General features: G+C 36.6%; 1 protein-coding gene across 3 annotated transcripts in view; it reads right to left on the reverse strand.

Moving 5' to 3' along the window:
* Positions 1–25,471, reverse strand: part of LOC123540074 (uncharacterized) — a 180,335-nt gene that overhangs the window by 71,298 nt on the left and 83,566 nt on the right. For all 3 annotated transcript variants that reach the window (XM_053526120.1, XM_053526119.1, XM_053526121.1), the window contains 2 exons: positions 23,770–24,027; positions 18,681–18,725 (listed from right to left, as the gene is read on the reverse strand). In XM_053526120.1, the coding sequence (XP_053382095.1) occupies positions 18,681–18,725; positions 23,770–24,027 (303 nt within the window). The remainder of the gene's footprint in view (positions 1–18,680; positions 18,726–23,769; positions 24,028–25,471) is intronic.

The raw sequence follows: 25,471 nt of genomic DNA on the forward strand, positions 1-25,471 counted from the left end.
ACGTTGAGTTTCGAATAAAAATGTTGCTTCAATCTTGTCTCATGTAAAACCCAAACGATAGAATTTTAGAAAAAACTAACATGATGATGAAAATTTTATTTTCTGTCGATTTATGGAATAAAATTATGGGGTCACCGAATTCATTTTCGCGTAAAATTACATTACGCTACCCCTACCCCCAAATCACAACATAGCTTAGTTTACGTGTTTTTCTAATATATCTTTTTTCAAATCTTAGTATTTTACACTCTCATTTACCAGAGGCTCACTACAGACGTGAAACGAATCTTGGTACGTGAGAAAGCGGGTTTTCTTTTCGAAAGAGGTCTTTACAACTGTAAAACTGGCGACCGGTGCGAAATGGTTTCAATGCAGAAAATTTTACATACGCCAATGCGACAACTTTTGCGTAAAATACTGATCTTGTTATTTTTTAAAATCGCTTTAAATATATTTCTTTATAATAATGATTATTTTTTGATCTTTTTCTTATTCAAAATACCAATAAACAAGTTTTCCGTTGTAATAAACTGCTAAAATGAAAAATTCATGCATATGCAATTGTATATATAGTTCGGAGTTTTCACACTTGAAACATAATTATTGAAAAAAAATTTCAAAGTTTTTTGTTTCAGACGTATGACCATTGACTTAGCCGCCCCGCCACGGGAGTAAAGGTTGTTTTAATATTGTTTTTCTTTTTATTATCCCTAACACTCCCTAAGCACGCACGCAAGCACGCACGCACATCCCATAAGATGACCATAAGATTAGTTCCCACGGGCTTGCCCTGTAAATTATCTGCTCTACGCAAATGTTCATATATATTGACGACAGAATTCGGTTTTAAAGGTCAGAGTTTATTTTTCATTCTTTTGACATTTTATACCACAGGCGCTATTTGAAATAAATCATAAATATTATAATTTCCGAAAACATATACGCGTTAGCGTATCCTGAATGTTGAAAATTGTTAAATTCTGAATTTTGACACCTAAGACGCTTATTAAAGTAAAAAGTGAAACCTTACACATATACACGTGCCCGTACAAATCCTAATATCTCGCATTCTTGAGTCACACATAATTATAGATAATGGCAACATAGAATTACACATGTTCAACAATAAACCTCTGTTGAATTACAGAGAGTCTCAGTCACAACCGCTATTTTCTTTCTTTCTTTTACCCCACCCGCTGAGCTCAATAGAAGGAGAGCAGATCTATGAATCGTGAGTTCGATCCCCGGGTAGGGCATGACGACTTGATAGGAGGCACGTGTCCGAAATTATTCGTCCTCCAACTCTGATTTATGTGGTGAAGTTGGAAGTTACTTGTTAAGCATACAGAATCCAGGAACACTGGTTTGGTCAACTTCCCGCCGTAACATAGAAAACAGCGCTAAACCCAAAACAAACTTTTTTTTAATTTCGTGGAATATTTAACAGTTTTAGCAGAATGTTTACTCATAGTTGTTGTGTTTGATAGGTTTCTACTGTTAGGAAAAAGATTTACATATGGAATATGTTTCTATTACGTGTCTATGAATACAAGGATAACCTTCTTTACACACTTATCTGGAGAGCTAAAACCTCTTAGCAAAGGACGGTGTTTCTCTAGCCAAGTTACTAAATAAATTATCCTTTTCAGAGCAACAGCCTCCGTAAAACATGGGAAAACCAACATAGTGCATTTGCGACCAGCATGGATCCAGACAGGATACAGGTTTCTCTAATTGCAATAGGCTTTGAAAGCGAACAGCATGGATCCTGACCAGACTGCGCGGATGCACAGGCTGGCTGGATCCATACTGGTCGCAAATGCACTATGTTGGTTTTCTTATGGTGCGGCTCAAATATACTCTGTTTCCCCCTCGGGTATTCACAGAGGATGCACTTTATTTGAAATCGGGGTGTCCGACTACTCTCCAAACAATTGAAATATTTCCCAAACGTAAAATTTGTAGTAAAGTTAAATAAAGTTTATTCAAAGATGATCACGGATATTTATTTATTTATGCTATTACATGCATAAAATTACATTTTATGTATCCAGTTTTACGCTCAGATAATACGTCACGGAACTAGCGGCCTGTGATGGAATTCTCTACAGGTAGTAATTGTTAAAATTAAAAGGTTGAGATAATTCAAATAAATGATTTTAATTATAGCTGTCGTTTTCTTATTTAATTTTGCATCGATACAGGACAGTTCATGTATTACCATTAACATGCGAAATAAATCATTGAATGAAATCATTGTACAGTTGTAAAGAACTCAAAATGTGTTTGTCTTTATCACAAGACATAAGAAAATCCGTTAAATTACACATTTTTTTATTTGGGACAGGGGTAGAGTAATGTAATTCAGGGCAGCAATAAAGCGGTGTCGATTTTGTCGCATTTTCTTAAATTAAATATAATCTAAATATTAAAATCAGAGTTCTACACTGAAATGATTTCGCCGAAGATAGCAGAGTTTTAAAGAGTATTTTGATTTAATTGTATTAAGACAAATTAAATAGTAGATTTTTGGAAGAAAAGAGGAGATACTGGAAAAAATACTCAATTGCGCTATCTTGCGATTTGGGGGTAGGGGTAGCGTAATGTAATTTTACGCGAAAATTAATGAAGGTGACCCCATAATTTTATTCCATAAATCGACAGAAAATAAAATTTTCATCATCATGTCAGTTTTTTCTAAAATTCTATCGTTTGGGTTTTACATGAGACAAGATTGAAGCAAAATTTTTATTCGAAACTCAACGTCATATTTGTCGCTCTGACGTCACTTTAACGTAAATATCGACTTTTATGTTAAAATGATCTCCATAAATTATACACCATTTTAAAGACATTTTTAAATGAAAATATGATGAGTAGAAAACAAATCGATTTTTATAGAATGAACACAACGATTTACAAAAATCGTCTGATGGACGTGAAATCGTGGTTCATCAAAAATGGACGTCAATGGTCGTTTTTGAAGGTTTGCAGAGAAAAAAGTTACAGAAATATCAAAAAAGTAAAATACGCAGTCTATGAGGAATATGCTGAATTTTATATTAATCAAACTTTTGAAACGAAACCCAATATCTTCAAATGAGGCGCATTCCACCTTAACTTATGGAAGAACTTTTGACGTCAGAAAATACATTTTAGGACAATAAAATTGATATTTTCTACAATGTAAATAATATAAAAGATAAAGGCAAGGGTAGTTTTTCTAGAAGCACCGAGAACCAAAAATAGTATACGGCTATAGAGCCACACATTTGCAAAGTAGGCCCACAACAAAAAGTAGCCATAACGGAAAAATATTATTGACCGGTTGCTTAGAAACTTCAACAAACACATTTAAACTGTATGCAAAATATAGAACAAAGGTGGGGAAAGGAGGGGGTAGAGGTAGAAAAAAGGGAGTGATGGAGGGGAAAAGTGGAAGAAGGATGAATTTTCAAAAGGGAATGCTACGTTCTTTAAACACAGTTACCAAAAGCCAATGGCGGTCACACTCCGAGATAATTTAGTTTATTTTCTTTTTCAGTACAATTTTTAAACATGGCAGTTACTTCAAGAGGATGTGCTTGCATTTACTTTCTTTTACATGCTGTGGCTATAATCACAGGTCATGTCTTACATATATAAAAAAGAAATCCAAAAGGATGAGCAAAGTCCCAAGGACACCTTTTTCCCGAATCGAAACTCTGTATCATTATATGTGAGTTTGTATTGTACGACGAAGACAAAGTAAGCAATGAAAAACATTCGGGTATCACCTTGGAATGAACAAGGCACTGTTGGGAAGTTTATATCGATTATCGGCTCTGTTAACAGTAACATGTTCTTAAGTACAGGACAATATCTTTTTTACCGCCAGATGAATATAGTTGCAAACTGTATAAATACCTGAACCATCATGAAATCTTGTTCATTACTGTACACGAAAAAATCAGTAATGAGTTGTAAGCTGTTTGTCACCATAGGGTACCAATAGCTTGTATGCATGATTTATTGTAAAATCTAATAGATATGTTATCTCACAGAAACCGTAGAGCTTCAAAACCTCAGTCACAAATATGTCTGTCAGTATGAAGCAATTTTCTTTATTTTGAAAACAAAATAGGGAATACCATGCTCATATTTCTTAATCTGTTAGAAACATTTCTGTTTAGTTTAAACGAAAAACATTATCAATATCTTAGCAACTCATTGGGACCAATCCAAATTCTCCAGAACATTATCGCTTTTACAAATAATATTCATGTTTTTGATTCAGGCATATTTGAAACGCCGAAAGAAGTTAGTGACCATTTTGGAACATACATATTCCTTAAAATAGATTTTGACTCTAACAAACCGTTTAAAAGAAAAGTTTGGAACGGAACTATACGAAAGCTGACTTTATTAAATTAAATGACTTGATTCAAAACACAGATTGGTCCGATATAAATAACGGAAGTATAGATAATGCTTGTGATTTCTTTACTACTAAATTTTTAGAACTTGCATCCCTACATATATGGCGTTGATTCGACCAAAAGACAAACCCTGGTTCAATTCTGAAATTCAAAGAACTTTGCGACAAAAAGATAGGCAGTTTCATAAAGCACTGAATTCTAACAAAACCTCAGACTGGCGTTTATATAAACAACTAAGAAATCGCTTAAATAGCATAAAAAAACACGCAAAAGAAGCTTTCTATAATAATCTGGAATTTTCATTAAATGATTTAAATACTTCGAATCCGAATCAATACTGACATACAGTTAAATTGCTTGTTAAGGATAACTCTTCGAATAATGAGAGTATACTACCTCTGAAAATCCAAAATAATAGCTATTCATTGTCAGATATTGATAAAGCAGAAACTCTTAACGATTATTTCGTGTCTATTTCAAATGTTGATGATTCAAATACTGAACTTCCTATCTTCTCACTATGAACACCAACAAGTCTTGAAAATTTTTGTAATACAGGAACAAGAAATTGCCGACATTTTAATAAATTTAGTTGTTAACAAAGCTTCCGGTCCTGACGAAATTAGTCATAACATGTTAAAAGAAACTTCTAAAACATTATGCAAACCTCTTTGTCTACTTAATAATCGTTCAATGTCCGAAAAAAATATATCCGTCTAGTTAGAAATTAGCGCATGTTATGCCTCTTTTTAAGAAGGGCAACAAAGATGAACCGTCGAATTACAGACCAATTTCTCTTATTAATTGTGTTGGAAAAGTTATGGAACGTATTATATTTAAACATATTATGTTTATCTACACTAATATTCCAAAATCAGTCAGGCTTCTTACCAGGGCATTCTACAATTTATCAACTGATTGACATCTATAATCAAATATGCAAATCTTTAGACAATAAAGAATCCACATGTATTGTTTTTTGTGATATATCCAGAGCGTTTGATAGAGTTTGGCATAAAGGACTAATTTTCAAAATACGACAATATGGAATCACTGGAAATTTGTTAGACTGGTTAGAAAAATATATGATGAATAGAACTCAAAAAGTTTTCGTCGGAATTTCTTTTTCAGAGTCACAATGTCTACATGGTGGTGTTCCTCAAGGCTCAGTCCTTTGACCTCTTTTATTTCTTATCTAAGTAAATGATACACGGTAGCTGATTCACTTTTAAGTATTACTAGACTTTTTGCAGATGATAGTTCTCTAGCCGTATCAACAAGTAACATAGATACGATGGAAGAAACTCTTAATCATGTTAATCATGACCTCCACAAAATTAAGTTATGGTTCAATCAATGGTTAGTGAATTTTAACACTTCTAAACAGAAGTTATGTTGTTTTTTTTCCTATTGTAATAGAATCCGCCAAAATTATATTTTGATAATGTACATCTAACATTTGTTGATCATCATAACCATCTCGGTGTTACATTTAGTCAGGACGGGTCATCACACTGGCCATAGCTTTCGCAGAAGCGGTGGTTCCAACGCAGCGGCGGTGGAGGATTCGTCGCAGAAGCGGTGGAGAAATATGGCCGACTGACTATATTTACGCTCTCATCGGTACATTTTCTAACGAGTGTTTCACGTTTGACTGAAAACAACCAGTGAGACAGGAGCCCACATGTGTATTCTTTCAGCCACAAGCATTTGTTCAGTGCAATTCTTTGTCATTAATGTAAACACTTCTGTACAGTTTGACGAGGGACTGCCGTTTTTGTAGAATTTCTATCAGAAATCATGGTAAAATCTTGTACAAAACGACCCCTGAGCACGTTTGCATCAAAATGTAAGTCTGACACTGTCAAGCAAAAACTTTTTCTCCATAATCGGCGATTTTTCATTGCAAGCATACAAAATGATCAACCAAAAATCATCTAAACGCAGTGTGCGGTGGGTACAGTTGCAACGCATTACGGTGGATCTTGTTTCTTTAATGTTCGCTATTGACTTTAAATTTGAGTAAACAGCATTTTCTCAAAATTTTGGTAGGGCCATGAAATCACTTTGACATTAGATAGCGACAGAAACTGAAAGTTTAGAATAAATATGACATTGATTTGCACATCAGTAAATACATAATATCAAGTGACAATATCAATTTTCTGATTTGATCACATGCGACTTCTGCATCGTATGATAAACTAAGTTGACTAAAGTACAATACAATTACTAATATGTAGCATACCTTAACAAAATGCCATTGAGCAGCTGTTACTGGAGTTAAGACTTTTTACAAGTAGGCTAATTTACCTCTTCTTCAACAATATCCTTTTATTTTTAGATGTTTACCACAGAATCTCAAAGTGTCGAGGAAAAAGTTTAGATTTTTTTCTTAGTGACAATATGAGATTATTTGATTGCCCTTCGTCCGTCGTCCGTCAGTCTTCTGTCTGTCCGTCGTCCGTCCACAATTTCTTTTGAGCCAAAATGTTCACCTTATGAACATGATAGCAGTGATATATTTACTTTTGACTTCAACTACATTTACACACAAATTAAGTCACAATAAGATCTCGGTTCCTATTGAAAACCAGCTAGATTCCATCATATGTTCAAGAGATACAATCTGACTAAAATACTTGATGATCTGAGAACGACCAATTAACATTTGTCTTCTGTATATTTTGGATTTCCAATATAGCTATTTTTATTTTCGCAGATCTATTTTTATTTGAAGCAATCAGACGACTTGTTCGAATGACAAAGAGTAAGAAAAATTTGCAGTCAGTCCAAGGTTCGAACCCGGGATCCCTCGCTAACAGAGCAAGTGCCCTACCGACTGAGCTTACCGGCTATCTGACCTGTTACGACATAACAATTGTACATATCAACAAGAGATCACAGAGTGATCTTGGCGCCCACCAATGTGCCATTTTTGAGTGTTCCAAATTTCAAGACTTATTGACTAGCTCAAGGTCAAATTTCATTTCTGTACACAACACAAATCTATGCATGTGGTCCAAATTTGAAGCCTGTACCTTCACAAATGTGAAAGTAGGTCACTAGGTCAATGTCAAGGTCAAAGTTTGTTTCGGTACACAAAACTATGCATGTGGTCCTAAATTTGAAGCCTGTAGCTACAGAAATGTGAAAGTAGGTCACTAGGTCAATCTTAAGGTCAAAGTTCATTTCGGTACACAAAACTATGCAAGTGGTCCAAATTTGAAGGCTGTAGCTTGAGAAATGTAAAAGTAGGTCACTAGGTCAAAATCCAGGTCAAATTTTACTTCGGAATACAAAACTATGCATGTGGTCCAAATCTGAAGCCTGTACTTCAAAAATGTGGAAGTAGGTCACTAGGTCAATGTAAAGGTCAAAGTTTGTTTCGGTACACAAAACTATGCATGTGGTCCAAATTTGAAGGCTGTAGCTTGAGAAATGTAAAAGTAGGTCACTAGGTCAAAATCCAGGTCAAATTTTATTTCGGAATACAAAACTATGCATGTGGTCCAAATATGAAGCCTGTACCTTAAAAATGTGAAAGTAGGTCACTAGGTCAATGTAAAGGTCAAAGGTCATTTCAGTACACAAAACTATGCAAGTGGTCCAAATTTGAAGGCTGTAGCTTGAGAAATGTAAAAGAAGGTCACTAGGTCAAAATCAAGGTCAAATTTTATTTCAGAATACAAAACTATGCATGTGGTCCAAATTTGAAGCCTGTACCTTCAAAAATGTGGAAGTAGGTCACTAGGTCAATGTCAAGGTCAAAGTTTTTTTCGGTACACAAAACTATGCATGTAGTCCAAATTTGAAGGCTGTAGCTTGAGAAATGTGAAAGTAGGTCACTAGGTCAAAATCAATGTCAAATTTCATTTTGAAACACAAAACTATGCATATGGTCCAAATTTGATGCCTGTACCTTCAAAAATGTGAAAGTAGGTCACTAGGTCAAAATAAAGGTCAAAGTTTTTTCCAGTGCACAAAATTATGCATGTGGTCCAAATTTGAAGGCTGTAGCTACAGAAAGGTGAAAGTAGGTCACTAGGTCAAAATCAAGGTCAACTCATGTCAAGGTTCATCTCGACACTCGAAAATATACATGTGGTCCAAGTTTGAATGTTGTAGTTACTGACAAGAACATTTTAAAAGCTTTTCCCTATATAAGTCTATATGAACCATGTGACCCCCGGGGCGGGGCCATATTTAACCCTAGGAGGATAATTTGAACAAACTTGGTAGAGAACCACTAGATGATGCTACATTACAAGTATCAAAGCCCTAGGCTTTGTGGTTTGGACAAGAAGATTTTCAAAGTTTTTCCCTATATAAGTCTATGTAAACCATATGACCCCCAGGGCGGGGCCATATTTGACCCTAGGGGTATAATTTGAACAATCATAGTTGAAGACCACTAGATGATGTCACATACAAAATATCAAAGCCCTAGGCCCTGTGGTTTTGGACAAGAGGTTATTCAAAGTTTTTCCCTATATAAGTCTATATAAACCATGTGACCCCCAGGGCGGGGCCATATTTGACCCCAGAGAAATAATTTGAATTATCTTGGCAGAGGACCACTAGATGATGCTTCATACCAAATATCAAAGCCCTAGGCTCTGTGGTTTTGGACAAGAAGGTTTTCAAAGTTCTTCCCTATATAAATCTATATAAATTATAGAAATAAACAAAGGGCCATAACTCACTCATAAATTGTTGAACCAGTCTGATTTTCAGGGGGACACAACTAGGGTACCAATACATCATTCTGACAAAGTTTGGTCAAAATCCCCCCAGTAGTTTCTGAGGAGATGCGATAACGAGAAATTGTTAACGGACGGACGGACGGACGGAATGACGGACGGACGGACCACGGACGCAGAGTGATTTTAATAGCCCACCATCTGATGAGGCCCTCTCAGCCATATAAGGTTTCATTTATGCTTGGATTTGATACAAACTTGTATATGTGTGCCCAAACACATGATCGCGCTACGTCATTTAAATTTGAGTCAGAAAGTGAAAGTGGAAACGTAAATAAAAATTATAAATCAGGGCGTAAGTTTATTATTCTATATATTGTGTTGATATCATGTACATCGTTCGAAACCTATTTGAAAGTGCTAGCCCCGGTACTACAATTGTCCCTCCAAAACCTTCTCGTTCTAACGCTGTTCCTGTTCAACCACTTTGGACAGTATGCGCTCAATGTGCAAGTCAATTGAACAGAAATAGCATTAAAACGAAAAGCTTTGGTGGGGAAATCGCGGGGATAGCACTTTCAAATAGGTTTCGCATCATATGCACGATATAAACACAATATATAGTTTAAAAAATTTACGCCCTGATTTTCAATTTTTGTTTACCTTTCTACTTTCACTTTCGAGCTCAAAATGAGGTAGCGCGATCACGTGATTAGACACACAGTACATAGAATTTTTATCTTAATAATATCTAGGTCAAGTTCGAAACTTTGTCATGTGGGGTCAAAAACTAGTCACCAGGTCAAATCAAAAGAACAAGAGATCACAGAGTGATCTTGGCGCCCACCAATGTGCCATTTTTGAGTGTTCCAAATTTCAGGACTTACTGACTAACTCAAGGTCAAATTTCATTTCCGTACACAACACTTTGCATGTGGTCCAAATTCGAAAGCTGTAGCTTGAGAAATGTGAAAGTAGGTCACTAGATCAATTTCAAGGACGAAATGTGAAAGTAGGTCACTAGGTCAAAATCAAGGTCAAGTTACACTTCAGAACACAAATTTATGCATGTGGTCCAAATTTAAACCCTGTACCTTCAAAAATGTGGAAGTAGGTCACTAGGTCAAAATCAAGGTCAAATTTTATTTCGGAACACAGAACTATGCATGTGTTCCAAATTTGAAGCCTGTACCTTCAAAAATGTGAAAGTAGGTCACTAGGTCAATGTAAAGGTCAAAGTTTGTTTCGGTACACAAAACTATGCATGTGGTTCAAATCTGAAGGCTGTAGCTTGAGAAATGTGAAAGTAGGTCACTAGGTCAAAATCAAGGTCAAATTCCAATTCAGAACACAAAACTATGCATGTGGTCCAAATTTGAAGCCTGTACCTTCAAAAATGTGAAAGTAGGTCACTAGGTCAAAGTCAAGGTGAAAGTTTTTTTCAGTGCACAAAACTATGCAAGTGGTCCAAATTTAAAGGCTGTAGCTACAGAAATGTGAAAGTAGGTCACCAGGTCAAAATCAAGGTCAACTCATGTCAAGGTTCATCTTGCCACTCAAAACCATACATGTGGTCCAAATTTGAATGTTGTAGGTTATTGACAAGAAGATTTTAAAATCTTTTCCCTATATAAGTCTATATGAACCATGAGACCCCCCAGGGCGGGGCCATATTTGACCCTTGGGGGATAATCTGAACAAACTTGGTAGAGAACCACTAGATGATGCTACATTACAAATGCCAAAGCCCTAGGCTTTGTGGTTTGGACAAGAAGATTTTCAACGTTTTTCCCTATGTAAGTCTATGTAAACCATGTGACCCCCGGGGCGGAGCCATATTTGACCCTAGGGGGATAATTTGAACAATCTTAGTAGAAGACCACTAGATGATGTCATATACAAAATATCAAAGCCCTAGGCCCTGTGGTTTTGAACAAGAGGTTTTTCAAAGTTTTTCCCTATATAAGTCTATATAAACCATGTGACCCCCGGGGCGGGGCCATATTAGACCCCAAGGAAATATTTTGAATCATCTTGGTAGAGGACCACTAGATGATGCTTCATACCAAATATCAAAGCCCTAGGCTCTGTGGTTTTGGACAAGAAGATTTTCAAAGTTTTTCCCTATATAAATCTATGTAAATTATAGAAATAAACAAAGGGCCATAACTTACTAAAAAATTATTGAACCAGTCTGATTTTCAGGGGGACACAACTAGGGTACCAATACATCATTCTGACAAAGTTTGGTCAAAATCCCCCAGGTAGTTTCTGAGGAGATGCGATAACGAGAAATTGTTAACGGACGGAAGGACGGACGGACGGACGGACGGAAGGACGACGGACCACGGACGCAGAGTGATTTGAATAGCCCACCATCTGATGATGGTGGGCTAAAAACATGCTAACGCCATCCGCCACATTCATGGCCTTATCTTCAGTGATGTTTATCTTGATGATTCTAAGGCTAAGTTTAACACTGAAAGATAAACGGAGAAACAGAGTACAAATCACTAACAACAGACAAGCAGAAAGAAATGTTACAAAAAATGAAAGACAAAAATTCATTTTCCTCTGAAAACTGTCACAGCGCCAATCAAACATATCAAGAGACCTTTAACTCCTTGTTCTAGTGCCAAGAGGACGACAAGGAATCAACTCATTTCAGTTACTCTTATTATGAAAAAAAATTACAGCTGGGAACATACTTAAAATGCTAAAAAAATAAAGACAAATATCAAACAGGGCATGCCACGTACCAAAAACGCAGCCTCCCCAAAATGAAATCCACAGCACGCAGATGCTAAAACATGATTAAAAACCTATAACATTGACAAATAGTTGCAGCATTTGCAGTGTGTTGGAGAATACTCCCCCGCCCCTACCCCAATGCGAACCTGACTTCGATATTATGTGGCCAAAACAAACAAAGAGACAGCAGAAACCCTGTCAGTTTTTATATTAGATAAGTTGGTATGTTCTATGATGTAAAAGTCGCAAAGTGAGCATTTAATCAAACAATCGATATTGTCAGTTGATATTTTGAATAAAATAAGGGAAAAGGGAAATGAAGAAAACCTTCATACTTTTATATCAATAATCATAATTGGGGGTGTATTTAGTACGAAAGAACATGGCGTTATTATTTGGCAGTTGATTTAGTAAAATGATTATGGTTTAATATAAAGCTTTTCGTGTGTGCATTCAACAGAACGGAAGTTCAAATCAATAGTATATTATTACTAAACATTAAGTTTCTGTTGCTATCTGATGTCAAAGTGATTTCATGGATCTACCCCAATCAAAATCCCAGGAAAATGATGTTTACTTAAGTTAAAAGTCCATAACGAACATTAAAGAAACAAGATCCACCGTAATGCGTTGCAATTGTACCCACCGCACACTGCATTGGAATCATTTTTGGTCGGTTTTTTTCATATGCGTGTAATGAAAATTCACCTATTACGAAGAAATAGTTTTTGCTTGACAGGGCCATACTTACGATTTGCTACAAACGTGCTCAGGGGTTGTTTTGTACAAGATGTTACCATTTTTAACGGGAATTCTACAAAAACGAGTGTTTCTGGTTTGAACAGTACACATGTGGGTCGTTAGAAAACGTACCGATGACAGCATAAATGTAGTCAGTCGGCCATATTTCTCAACCGCTTCTGCGACGAATCCTCCACCGCCGCTGCGTTGGAACCACCGCTTCTGCGAAAGCTATGGCCAGTGTGGTCATGGCATGAACATATCGCCAATATAGTCTTATCTGCCTCGAAAATTTTAGGGTCAATGAAAATGTTGAAATTTCAAATTCAACGAAAACCCCTCAATCAAATATATATATCTTATTTACGTCCACGTCTGGAATATGCCTCTTTGCTATGGGATAATTGTGCTAATTATGAGAAAGAAATATTAGAACAAGAGCTGTCACTAATGGTGACAAAGGTCCTGGGTGAAGTGGTCCGCATGTAAAGTGCCTTCATGCAGAAAGTTAACGTTGGCCCCTGTGACCTTGACCTTTGACCTGGTGATCCCAAAGTCAGTACGGTTGGTGTACTCATAAAGTACTATCAGCATGTGAAGTTTGAAGGTCCTGAGTGAAATGGTTCGCGAGTAAAGTGCCTTCATGCAAAAAGTTAATGTTGGCCCCTGTGACCTTGACCTTTGACCTGGTGACCCCAAAGTCAGTAGGACTGGTGTACTCAGTAAGTACTATCAGCCTGTGAAGTTTGAAGGTCATGGATGCAGTGGTTCGCGAGTAAAGTGCCTTAATGCAAAAGAGTTAATGTTGGCCCCTTTGACCTGGTGACCCCAAAGTCAGTAGGAGTGGTGTACTCAATAAGTACTATCAGCATGTGAAATTTGAAGGTTCTGGGTGCAGTGGTTCACGAGTAAAGTGCCTTCATGCAAAAAGTTAACGTTGTGACGAACGAACGAACGAACTTCTAACTAACGGATGGACAGTTGAAAACTGATATGCCTCCCTTCGGGGACATAAAACATACAATATGAAGCTGCAAGAGTTGTAACGGGTTTTAACAAGATCAGTATCTATTCAAAAACTATTAAAAGAAATCGGATGGGTATCTCTTGCGGACAGAAGAAAGATTCAGAAATTAATATGAGTATACAAAGAAAAACATAATTCATTGCCATTGTACTTATCACAGCTATCCCACCCCCACACCTTTAATCGTAAATGCATATGAAAATCAATACTGATTGAGAAATAATGTTAATTATGTATCAATGGCGAGAAGAACAGAAATTTATTCTTAGTCCGTCATCCCTTCAGCAATACAACTTTGGAATGAATTACCTTTAGATATTAGAGAATCAGACTCACTAGCAAGTTTCAAAAGAAAACTCAAGGATTTATGCAAACCGCCAATTGTTCCATCATATTTTACAAGTGGCGATCGCTCACCATCCGTACATCAAGCACGCATTAGAAACAATTGTAGCAACCTTAATTCAGATTTGTATAACAATCACCTTATCGCAAATCATGCATGTAATTGTGGTGTTTTAGTAGAAGATGCCGAACACTTTCTATTTAAATGTCCAAAATACAACAATCAAAGGAGAAATCTTTTTATAAATACACGTCAGTTCCACCCTCTTAGCGCGAATAAATTGCTACTTAGAAAGATTCAGAAATTAATATGAGTATACAAAGAAAAACATAATTCATTGCCATTGTACTTATCACAGCTATCCCACCCCCCACACCTTTAATCGTAAATGCATATGAAAATCAATACTGATTGAGAAATAATGTTAATTATGTATCAATGGCGAGAAGAACAGAAATTTATTCTTAGTCCGTCATCCCTTCAGCAATACAACTTTGGAATGAATTACCTTTAGATATTAGAGAATCAGACTCACTAGCAAGTTTCAAAAGAAAACTCAAGGATTTATGCAAACCGCCAATTGTTCCATCATATTTTACAAGTGGCGATCGCTCACCATCCGTACATCAAGCACGCATTAGAAACAATTGTAGCAACCTTAATTCAGATTTGTATAACAATCACCTTATCGCAAATCATGCATGTAATTGTGGTGTTTTAGTAGAAGATGCCGAACACTTTCTATTTAAATGTCCAAAATACAACAATCAAAGGAGAAATCTTTTTATAAATACACGTCAGTTCCACCCTCTTAGCGCGAATAAATTGCTACTTGGTATTGATATCCTGAACGATGCTCGAAATAGGCTCTTATTACACCAAGTACATCATTTCATAAAGGAAACTAAGATATTTTGATAACTATTTACTATTTTACTGTTTAGTTTTCTGTATTTTAATGATGTACACCAAGATAGAATGGACCACTGCTAAAATATTACATACATGAAATGCATTGGACTGGGAAGGTGGCATCTATATTGGATCTGCGGCAATTGTATTTTTTCGCTTTTCTGTAATATATAAATGTTTTGTTTTTTTGTTGTTGTTTTTTTGCAGTACCGTACTATATTTTCTTTTCTTTTTTTCAATTCCTGATCTGATTGTTCACATATATCACATAACGACAGTATTTCTAAATAACATATAGTCTGCTTTGTCAGGGGAGGGCCTCTGATAATGTTGTTCTAACTTCTGGCACAACCTTTTTGTATATTTACATTGATGTATTTATGTATGCTTGATGTATATGTGTGTATTAAATATGTATACATATATACAATAAAAAATGATTAAACTAATTTTTTCAATTATCCAAATATATACTAGCGTCAATACATCTAAATCCTGGAGATGTTCATACTTTAACTGCCTCTTTCCACTAATTGCTTTGACATTTCAAGGGCATTTACATTTTTTTTTACTAAATTTATTGTTCATAATTATGTCTACATGTATATTACAGGTGGGCCGGTGGTCTAGTGGTAACACACTTGACTGTCAATCTAGAGGTCCGGGGTTCGAATCCCGGTTCAGGCACTGGAAATCATCTGAGATGCTCTTGAGTGTCTCCCAACTAACTAAACAGGCCTGTACTGATTCTTCCCATGAAAGACGGCTTCGCGTGTATCGGTGCTATACACCGGGCACGTTAAAGAACCAGACTGTCTATTCGAAAAGAGATAGGCTATATTAGCCGGACACGTCTGTATCTGAAAGTTATCTCTGTCTGTTCTGGGGGCTTTATCTCACTCTGTCCCTCTGGTCAGATCGCTGTTTTCTGTACTAGTAGAGGATGATTTCGCGCCCTGTGTGGCTGCAGTATATGTTAAGTAACAAGGACAGACAGCGCCTTAACTTTAGTGTCTTCCCATACATTTGTATCTTATACTAAATGTTTAATTATATAAGTAATATTCTACACAGTAATATCATAAACACTGGATACTTTTGGCACCAAGAAAGATATTCCGGCACCTACACGAGGACACCATAAGGAAAAGAGACCACCCTAGCATCTAACTAGAAGATGCTTTAAATTTGTAGAAAAGCGCTTGTCTCGTCGTATAAGCAATAAATCAACTGGGGACAGGAGCGGAAGTCAAAGAGACACTGATGGTTGGCTACATCATCTACTTGGCATGACTACTAGGTTTCAACTTTCTGGGCCTAATGGTACTCAAGTCACGAATTGGAAACCGTTTTCTATGTTCAGCCCCTGTGACCTTGACCTATGATCAAGTGGCCCCAAAATCAGTAGGGGTCATCCACCTTGCAGTCCAATTATCCTATTAAAGTTTCAACATTCTAGGTCAAGTTGTTCTCTAGTTATTGATTGAAAAGCGTTTTCGATGTTCAGCCCCCTGTGACCTTGACCTTTCATGGAGTGATCCCAAAAATAAAAAGAGCCATCCATTCTATAAGTCCTACCACTCTATGAAGTTTGAAGGTTCTAGGTCAAATGGTTCTCAAGTTATTGACCGGAAATTAAAAATTGTTTTCCATGTTCGGTCCCCTGTGACTTTCATCTTATGATCCCAAATGGATAGGGGTCACCTACTCTGCTTGTTCAATCATCCTAAAAAGTTTCAACATTCTGGGTCAAGTAGTACTAAAGTTATTAATCGGAAATGGTTTTCCATGTTCAAGACCCTGTGACCTTGACATTTAACAGAGTGCCCCAAACATATTTTCCTCTTCCGTCCGTGGTCAGTAGCCACCGGGGTTGCCTTCCGACACCGAATTTGACCCATATCAACGGCCCTGTTTCTTCCAAAAACTAAGATTTTGCCGAGAATCGCCGAAGATATCTTTTTTTGAGAAACATGTGATTGCTAAGTTTCTCACGACTTCAACATAAACAACAAAATGACATGAGCTTCTCAATTCAAACTGATAAGCGAAGGTGTGATCCTCTTTTTGTTACGATCAAATGGCCAGAAATTACCGGGAAAAAGCATGTCACCTTGTGTCAGTTTTGTTGTTCACAGTTTGATTTCGGTTAAAGATAATACTCGATCTTTAATTAGTGTCATAATATTTGTGACTTTTTTATATTTCTTTCATCAAAATACTTTTACATTTATAAGAAATTAATTTATTTTGAAAAAAATATAAACCTATCGATCTTTTACGGAACATAACGGCAATCTTAGATTTTAGTGTAAACCATAAGCGCGGAGATTAGCTTCCCTTTACCAAAATGGCAAAAGTCGTAAACAATTTTGTTTTCATAAGAGGCAACTCATGGTATTTTGCCAAACTCCCCGAAAACCAAAATTGTTCGACCAGGTGGCTCCATTTTTGGTCGGTTTTAGAACCTGGTAAATGTGTTTTATTGCATCTTAGCACTGCCATTGTCTAAATATTACTGAAATTAGCATGTTTCTGAAAGAAAATGACAAACATCGTTATGATTAAATGCATCTTGAACAAGAGCTGTCTCCATAGGATGACACATGCCCCCGATGGCACTTTGAATGAATAGTTATGGCCGATGTTAGAGTTTAGGACCTTTGACCTACGGACCTGGGTCTTGCGCGCGACAGGTCGTCTTACTGTGGTACACATTCATGCCCAATAATTTTAAAATCCATGCATGAATGACAAAGATATGGACCGGACACGCCCATCAATGCACTATCATGAAATATGACCTTTAACGTCTAAGTGTGACCTTGACCTTTGAGCTACGGACCTGGGTCTTGCGCGCGACACGTCATCTTACTGTGGTACACATTCATGCCAAGTTATTTGAAAATCCATCCATGGATGACAAAGATATGGACCGGACACGAATGCACTATCATGAAAAATGACCTTTAATGTCTAAGTGTGACCTTGACCTTTGAGCTACGGACCTGGTCTTGCACGCGACACGTCGTCTTACTGTGGTACACATTCATGCCAAGTTATTTGAAAATCCATCCATCGATGACAAAGATATGGACCGGACACGAAAATTGCGGACAGACTGACAGACCGACAGACTGACAGACGATTCAAAAACTATATGCCTCCCTTCGGGGGCATAAAAATGACATCTTTAAAAACCTACAGGCCTATTTAACGTCTGATTTTCAGCATAAGTGATTAATTTGCAAAAGAAATGTCAAATAAAAAAGGAACATTACGTCTCCAGTTTTTCACAATATTCTGTTTAAGACAAAATGTCCTCCCGATCTTTTGACGTAAAATGCAATGTTAAATGGACGTCGCTTATTGTTTGCATCGTTGCGCTTTAATGTGGAATGCCTACCCCTATCCCCAAATCACAAGATAGCACAGTTAAGTATTTCTTTCAGTATCTCCGCTTTTCTTTTGATAAATACACTAAATTATTTTTCTTAGTACTATTGAATCAATCAATATACCCTTTAAAACTTTGCTATAATAATTTCAGTGTAAAGAACTCAGATTTTAATGTTTAGATTATTTTCAATTTAAAAAAATGCAACAAAATAATTACCGCACTGTCGTTGCCCAGAATAACATTACATTACCCCTGTGTAATTCAATGGATTTTCTTATGTCTTGTGATAAAGACAGACTCTTTTTAATATTTTAAGTAGAAGTTAATCAAAGGAGTCCTTTACAACTTTGCAATGATGTCATTCTTGACAATATGTACTTACTTTCTTCTCTTGGCTTGTATTTTAGAGCATCAGGGAAAGATAGCCCTGAAATTGATAATTTTAATTATAAATATTCAGTTACTTGCTATATAACGTCACAGCAAGTATAACTCACAAATGCAGATGAATACATGATTTGTGTTTTTAAGGTCTGAAATACAATCAAATACGTTGCAATTTTTATCGATAAGGAGGGCATTGGAATGGCAAAAAATATTAAATATTAATGGCAAAAAGTTAAGGATGTTACTAAGAAGCAAATAATTACATTAGTCAAAATCATTTTAACAGAAAATGAATGTTTTCCTGGTGGGGGGGGGTGACAGCGTGGATGACAGGATGAGGGTACAAAACTTCAGATGTTGATTATAAATATTGATGGAAAATTAAAAATGAAAAAACTAGAATGTGTCTCTAGGACACAGGGTGTGCCCCCACTTTTACATTTGTCACAAATAAGGGGCAATAATTCAAATGTCTGCATTCTTAATGGGGTATAGCCTCAACAAACATTTTATGAGAAGGATTCATTATGCTAGGCCATATACTTTTTGAGCTCTGAGCATCACAAACATAAATCCACTATTTTGGCTATTTCAAGGGCCATGACTCTGTAATAAGCGTTAAGATTCTCAAGAAGAATGCAAAGTGTGCAAGGACACATCATGATGAAGACCCAAGTAAGGTTTCATGAATTTACATCAAATACTTTTTAGCTAGGTACATAATTAGGTGAAAAGGTCCGTTTTTACTATTTCAGGGTCTGTAACTTTAACAAGAGGACCATGATGGTCCTGAATCGCTCACCTCTTCCCACATGACCCAGTTTTGAGTATGACGTCGTTTTTTTCTATTATTTGACATAGTGACTTAGTTTTTAAGCTCATGTGACCCAGTTTTGAACTTGACCTAGATATTAACAAGATAAAAATTCTGACCAATTTTCATGAAGATCCATTGAAAAATGTGGTCTCTAGAGAGGTCACAAGGTTTTTCTATTATCTGACCTACTGACCTAGTTTTCGAAGGTACGTGACCCTGTTTTGAATTTTAAATAGATATCATCAAGGTGAACATTCTCACTAATTTTCATGAAGATCTCATGAAAAATATGGCCTCTAGAGAGGTCACAAGGTTTTTCTATTTTGATACCTACTGGCCTAGTTTTTGACCGTACGTGACCCAGTTTCGAAACTGACCTAGATATCATCAAGGTGAACATTCAGTTCAATTTTCATGAAGATCCATTGAAAACTATGGCCTCTAGAGAGGTCAAAAGATTTTAATAATTTTAGACCCACTGACCTAGTTTTTGATCGCAGTTGACCCAGTTTCAAGTTTGACCTAGATATCACCAAGATGAACATTCAGACCAACTTTCATACAGATCCCACGAAAAGTATGGCCTCTAGAGAGGTCACAAGGTTTTAACAAGGTTTTAACTTTTTTATTTTATTTGACCTACTGACCTAGTTTTTTATGGCACGTGACCCAGTTTCAAATCTGACCTAGATATCATCAAGGTGAACATTCTGACCAATTTTTATGGAGATCTATTCACAAGTATGGCCTCTAAAGAGGTCACAAGGTTTTTTCTATTTTTAGACCTACTGACCTAGTTTTTGACCGCACATGACCCTGTTTCAAACTTGATCTAGTTATCATCAAGATGAACATTCAGACCAATTTTCATGCAGATCCCATCAAAAATATGGCCTTTAGAGAGGTCACAAGGTTTTTCTATTATTTGACATACTGATCTAGTTTTTGAAGGCACGTGACCTACTTTCGAACTTGACCTAGATATCATCAAGATGAACATTCAGACCAACTTTCATACAGATCCCATGAAAAATATGGCCTCTAGAGACCTACAAGGTTTTTCTATTTTTAGACATACTGACCTAGTTTTTGACCCCACGTGACCCAGTTTCGAACTTGACCTAGATATCATTAAGATGAACATTCAGACCAATTTTCATACAGATCCCATGAAAAATATGGCCTCTAGAGAGGTCACAAGGTTTTTCTATTATTTGACCTACTGACCTAGTTTTTGATGGCACGTGACCAAGTTTCGAACCTGACCTAGATATCATCAAGGTGAACGTTCTGACCAATTTTCATGAAGATATCATGTAATATATATGGCCTCTAGAGAGGTCACAAGGTTTTTCTATTTTAGACCTACTGACCTAGTTTTTGAGGGCACGTGACCCAGTTTCGAACTAGACCTAGATATCATCAAGGTGAACATTCTGAGCAATTTTCATGAAGATCTTGTGAAATATATGGCCTCTAGAGAGGTCACAAGGTTTTTCTTTTTTTAGACCTACTGACCTAGTTTTTGAAGGCACGTGACCCAGTTTCGAACCTGACCTAGATATCATCAAGATGAACATTCTGACCAATTTTCATAAAGATCCCATGAAAAATGAGACCTCTAGAGTGGTCACAAGCAAAAGTTTACGGACGGACGCACGCACGGACGGACGCACAGACACCGCACGATCACAAAAGCTCACCTTGTCACTTTGTGACAGGTGAGCTAAAAATAGGCGTGAAGCCAGCCAAAAAATAAACTAAGACAAGAGGACCATGATGGTCCTGAATCGCTCACCTCTTCCCACATGACCCAGTTTTGAGTATGACGTCGTTTTTTCTATTATTGACCTAGTTTTCGAAGGTACGTGACCCTGTTTTGAACTTTAACTAGATATCATCAAGGTGAATATTCTCACTAATTTTCATGAAGATCTCACGAAAAAATATGGCCTCTAGAGAGGTCACAAGGTTTTTCTATTTTTATACCTACTGGCCTAGTTTTTGACCGCACGTGACCCAGTTTCTAAAATGACCTAGATATCATCAAGGTGAACATTCAGATTAATTTTCATGAAGATCCATTGAAAAATACGGCCTCTAGGGAGGTCAAAAGATTTTTCTAATTTAAGACCTACTGACCTAGTTTTTGAACGCAGTTGACCCAGTTTCAAACTTGACCTAGATATCATCAAGATGAACATTCAGACCAATTTTCATACAGATCCCATGAAAAGTATGGCCTCCAGAGAGGTCACAAGGTTTTTTATTATTTGACCTACTGACCTAGTTTTTTATGGCACGTGACCCAGTTTCAAATTTGACCTAGATATCATCAAGTTGAACATTATGACCAATTTTCATGAAGATCCATTCAAGGGTATGGCCTCTAGAGAGGTCACAAGGTTTTTCTATTTCAAGACCTACTGACCTAGTTTTTCATCGCAGTTGACACAGTTTCAAACCTGACCTATGTATCATCAAGGTGAACATTCAGACCAACTTTCATACAGATCCCATGAAAAATATGGCCTCTAGAGAGGTCACAACGTTTTTTCATTATTTGACCTACTTTTTGATGGCACGTGACCCACTTTCGAACTTGACCTAGATATCATCAAGATGAACATTCAGACCAACTTTCATACAGATCCCATGAAAAATATGGCCTCTAGAGAGGTCACAAGGTTTTTCTATTACTTGACCAACTGACCTAGTTTTAGATGGCACGTGACCCAGTTTCGAACTTGACCTAGATATCATCAAGGTGAACTTTCTGACCAATTTTTATGAAGATCTTTGAAATATATGGCCTCTAGAGAGGTCACAAGGTTTTTCTATTTTTAGACCTACTGACCTAGTTTTTGACGGCACGTGACCCAGTTTCGAACTTGACCTAGATATCATCAAGGTGAACATTCTGACCAACTTTCATAAGATCCCATGAAAAATTTGACCTCTAGAGTGGTCACAAGCAAAAGTTTACGGACGGACGGACGGACGCACGGATGACGGACGCCGCGCGATCACAAAAGCTCACCTTGTCACTTTGTGACAGGTGAGCTAAAAAACATGACGGGCATCATCGTAGTATGCTGGTTCGTGTATATTTCAAATTTTATGAAATTCTACCTGCTAGTTACTGAGAAATGGCTGCGGACGGACATTTTTTGGGCATATTTCATTAAATCAAGGGCAATAACTTAAAGGGAAGTTGACCAATAAAAAAAAAATAACTTGGCAGGCATCATCGCAGTATGTTGGTTCATGTATATTTCAAGTTTCATGAAATGCTACCTGCTAGTTGTTGAGAAATGGCTGCGGACGGAAGGAAGCACAGACGGACAACGCCATTTCAATACCCCCTCCCAATTTCATCAGAGGGGGATAAAAAGTACATTAGTGTACTGTTAAGGTAGTAGAGGCCTAATAGCAATGTTTACAAAATGGCATTTGCTTAGTATATTCCTAAAGGTGACAGTGTTTCGCACTGTTTTGCAATTTTTAAACAACTTTTACCGTGCCGTTTTTTATAAATTTTGTATAAACTTATGGTATCTCCTCAAGCTCAAGTAGAGACAAATTTCAAAGTGATGGCCACTAAACAGAATGTCTGCAGAAAACTCATTTTAACCATAAATCTTAATAAAAGAAACATCAAACTTTTAGAAAACAATTATAAAACACAAAATAAAAATGTCAATATCATTTTACTTAGGGTTTCTCAAGTAAACGGATTTAATGATACGGAATTCTAAATTCAACATTGAAAAAGTAAGGTCAACTCCTGTGTTTCTGTTTTGAATTTGTGCTTACTTCATTCAAAAATAACCTTGGGGCAGAAGTAAAACCTACCTAAATTTCTTCCACGATATGTAATCTGAAGAGTGAAAGTAAAAGAGAGAACTTTAACCACATGATACTCAATATTTTTAAAGATGTGTAACTCTACCCCTTCTGTTTAAGTAGTAAATTCACTTTGAACTGCAAGAAATCACTTATCATTTTTTTCCCCATTTTTGTACAAAAAATCAATTATAAACCTTGAAAGAAGTAAAAATTTACTAGTAAAAAAAAAAGGAAAATAAGGGAAAAAATTTGGTCCCAGTAGGGATTGAACCTAGCCCCCCACCCACCCCCGAAAATTGCAGTAAAAGTAACTTTATGGTAGGAATTGAATACTCTTCAAAAAGGAGGTACTCTATTACGCCTCTACTGCCTTAAGAACATATTATTATGAAAATCGTAATGACAGTGAAAAGTATACCAAGTGTTTTCCAGTCAATGTTTGTGGACGGCTGACTTCCAAAGGCTGTAAAAAGGTTTTGTTTGGTGCCATTCGGATTTTGATTTTTCCATCTGTATAACATTTGATGTATTCGTGTTTGCGAAGTTTTATTGTCCATCTTTATGTGGTCAATCGTCGCTTTAGGAATTCCAAGGTGAGGTCCAAGTAACTCCCAATTAAGTCCTATTGCCTGTGCAATTTTATCTAGATCCTTTACTGAAGGAACGGCATTCACATCTGGAATCAGTACATATATTTTCTGAACATAAACATAGTATAAGCAGAAGATAACTTTAAGCTTACTCATTTTAACACTATCTTGTGCACTGTACAAAGCGACAGTGAAAGACATCTCACTGAGTTGATACCTGATACTCTCTTAGCCAATGCAAGAAAGAAGAAAATGTTTCAAATAAACTACTAGTCGAAAGATTTCCTACGGCCAGAAGTTATACAGACCAGAAATTGTTGGAAGTAACTTACGGGTGAATAACATACTTTTTTATTATACCATTACGCTTTAATGTAGGAAATATTACTCCATTCAACATGATTTACAAGTAGATCTATGAACTATGTATTTCTTAATTCTGAAAGTTATATTATTGTTTTGAGCAAAAATAACTATATTTCCCTTTCATGTATAACATAACTTTTAGCTTAACTGGTCACATTCCTTGACTATTGAAATACTTTATTAGAGGTTTCACAACTATGATTCATGCCTTCACATGGACTTATTTGACAACACAGGACCATAATCCAGGAAACTGAAGAGCAATCAACACTAACAAAAAACCCTTATGCACAACAAGGTATCAATATTGATCATTGCTGAAAGGTTTGAATATATTATATGAAATAATGAATGAGGAATTCAGGTCACAAACATTTCTCTATATATCATATTAAGTGCCAGCTATATTGCAAGAACGGCGTTCCATAAGTGCGATAAGCCAATCGCATATCGGTAAAAAGTCACGTGAAATCACCCAGTCCCCATATGCTACACTACTTGTTGCATTCCAATATACCTGCGGCCTTCAGGCCGCAGGTAACAAGACCGAGCAAAACCCATGGGTAGCATTTTATCAAAATAATAGCTTTTCCCAACCTTCATACCGAGTAAAAGGAAATCGTCAGTATAAATGGGCAAGACTTAAAAGCCGACTTAATATCACGTTTTGCTATCTGTGCCCCTCTACCTAATGTAAATATCATATTTGCAACTTTGTCAAATGAGGTATATTTTATTGAACAATATTTATTATCATCAATACCATCATTTATACTATGGTCTTTCGGGTAAGATAAATGTTGTATATTTGTTGGGTTTAACATCGCACCGACACAATTTTAGGTCATATGGCGACTTTCCAGCTTTAATGGTGGAGGAAGAACCCAGGTGCCCCTCCGTGCATACTTCCATCACGAGCGGGCACCTGGGTAGAACCACCGACCTTCCGTAAGCCAGCTGGATGGCTTCCTCACGTGAAGAATTCTACGCCCCAAATGAGGTTTCGAACCCACATCGATGAGGGGCAAATGGTTTGAAGTCAACGACTCTAACCACTCGGCCACGGAGGCCCCTAAATGTTGTATAAAACGCCAACTTCCGTCGGATTTAGGGACTAGACCTATAGGTGAAATTTTAAGATTTTGAAAAGATGATGAACTGAAA

The sequence above is a fragment of the Mercenaria mercenaria genome, chromosome 16 (assembly GCF_021730395.1).
Source record: "Mercenaria mercenaria strain notata chromosome 16, MADL_Memer_1, whole genome shotgun sequence".
Lineage (NCBI taxonomy): Eukaryota > Metazoa > Mollusca > Bivalvia > Venerida > Veneridae > Mercenaria > Mercenaria mercenaria.